This window comes from Anarrhichthys ocellatus, unplaced genomic scaffold, assembly GCF_004355925.1.
Source record: "Anarrhichthys ocellatus isolate YVR2014 unplaced genomic scaffold, GSC_Weel_1.0 scaffold10414, whole genome shotgun sequence".
Classification (NCBI taxonomy): domain Eukaryota; kingdom Metazoa; phylum Chordata; class Actinopteri; order Perciformes; family Anarhichadidae; genus Anarrhichthys; species Anarrhichthys ocellatus.
In genome coordinates, this window is record NW_022290388.1 from 73 (window position 1) to 1088 (window position 1016).

Consider the following 1016-nt stretch of genomic DNA (forward strand, 5'->3'; position numbering starts at 1 on the left):
TGTGTGTGTGTGTGTGTGTGTGTGTGTGTGTGTGTGTGTGTGTGTGTATAACTGTGTGTGTGTGTGTGTGTTACAGATCAGAGGAACTTGGGGATGTCGATGAGAGTCGAGCGTTCGTCTCTCGATCAGGTGAAGAAACGATTTGAGGTGAACAAGAAGAAGATGGAGGAGAAACAGAAGGAGTACGACTTTGAGGAGCGCATGAAGGAGCTGAGAGAGGAGGTGAGGAGGATAGAGGAGGGAACAGGAAACAGGAAGTATCATGTTGTAGTCGTGGTGTTGACTCCTCCTTGTTGCTCCTCGTCTCAGGAGGAGAAGGCGAAGGCCTACAAGAAGGAGAAGCAGAAGGAGAGGAAGCGACGAGCGGAGGAGGATGTGGACTTTGAGGAGGACGACGAGATGGCGGCCGTGATGGGGTTCTCCGGGTTCGGCTCCTCCAAGAAGACTCACTGACGCTCTGCTGCTCCTCGAGGAGGAACCGGGACCAGAACCAGACTCTAGACCAGAACAAGACTCTAAAGACAGGAAATCCTGATCCAGTCCTGATGCTTTTATTTTGGTAGTTTCATCGTCACATGGTTGTTTTTAAAGAGAGATGACGGACAGACGGACTGAATACCCCCCCCATTCAACAAGTTCAAAGATAAAGTTTTGATACAAAAACTGAATATTTAATAATCAATATTTGTTGATTAAAGTTCTGTTTTCATTGGACATGAAAGGTTTTTTAGATGTGAATTATTAAAGTCAATAGTTTGAACCTAAATGTTTGTTTGAATATTAGTTGAACGTTCAACATGTTGTGAATAAACCGTTTCTTGTTTCCAACTGGTTCTCTGATTTACAAGCTGTCAGTGAACGCATCACTAACATGTTTCTGTGTTGCCTTCAGGGACCGTCTGTTAACTTCTGCTTCACACACACCTTGCTCCTCGTTCCTCTCTCCTTGATCCACCTCTCCTTGTTCCTCAGTCCTTGATCCATCTCTCCTTGTTCCTCAGTCCTTGATCCATCTC

At 45.6% G+C, this 1016-nt stretch overlaps 1 protein-coding gene across 1 annotated transcript; it reads left to right on the forward strand.

Moving 5' to 3' along the window:
- The first annotated feature begins 23 nt into the window (after window positions 1-23).
- On the forward strand, window positions 24-979 carry LOC116380985 (zinc finger matrin-type protein 2). The gene is made up of 2 exons (XM_031842783.1): window positions 24-222; window positions 310-979. Exons 1-2 carry the CDS (start codon window positions 94-96, stop codon window positions 451-453), a joined length of 273 nt encoding a protein of 90 aa, XP_031698643.1. The 5' UTR covers window positions 24-93; the 3' UTR covers window positions 454-979.
- The last annotated feature ends 37 nt before the right edge of the window (window positions 980-1016 follow it).

What these genes read in the sequence shown, in the direction of transcription:
- LOC116380985 (XM_031842783.1), top strand. Translation starts at nt 94, where the DNA reads ATGTCGATGAGAGTCGAGCGTTCGTCTCTCGATCAGGTGAAGAAACGA. An exon ending in TGAAGGAGCTGAGAGAGGAG is followed by an intron (nt 223 to 309) that starts GTGAGGAGGATA and finishes TCCTCGTCTCAG; the next exon opens with GAGGAGAAGGCGAAGGCCTA.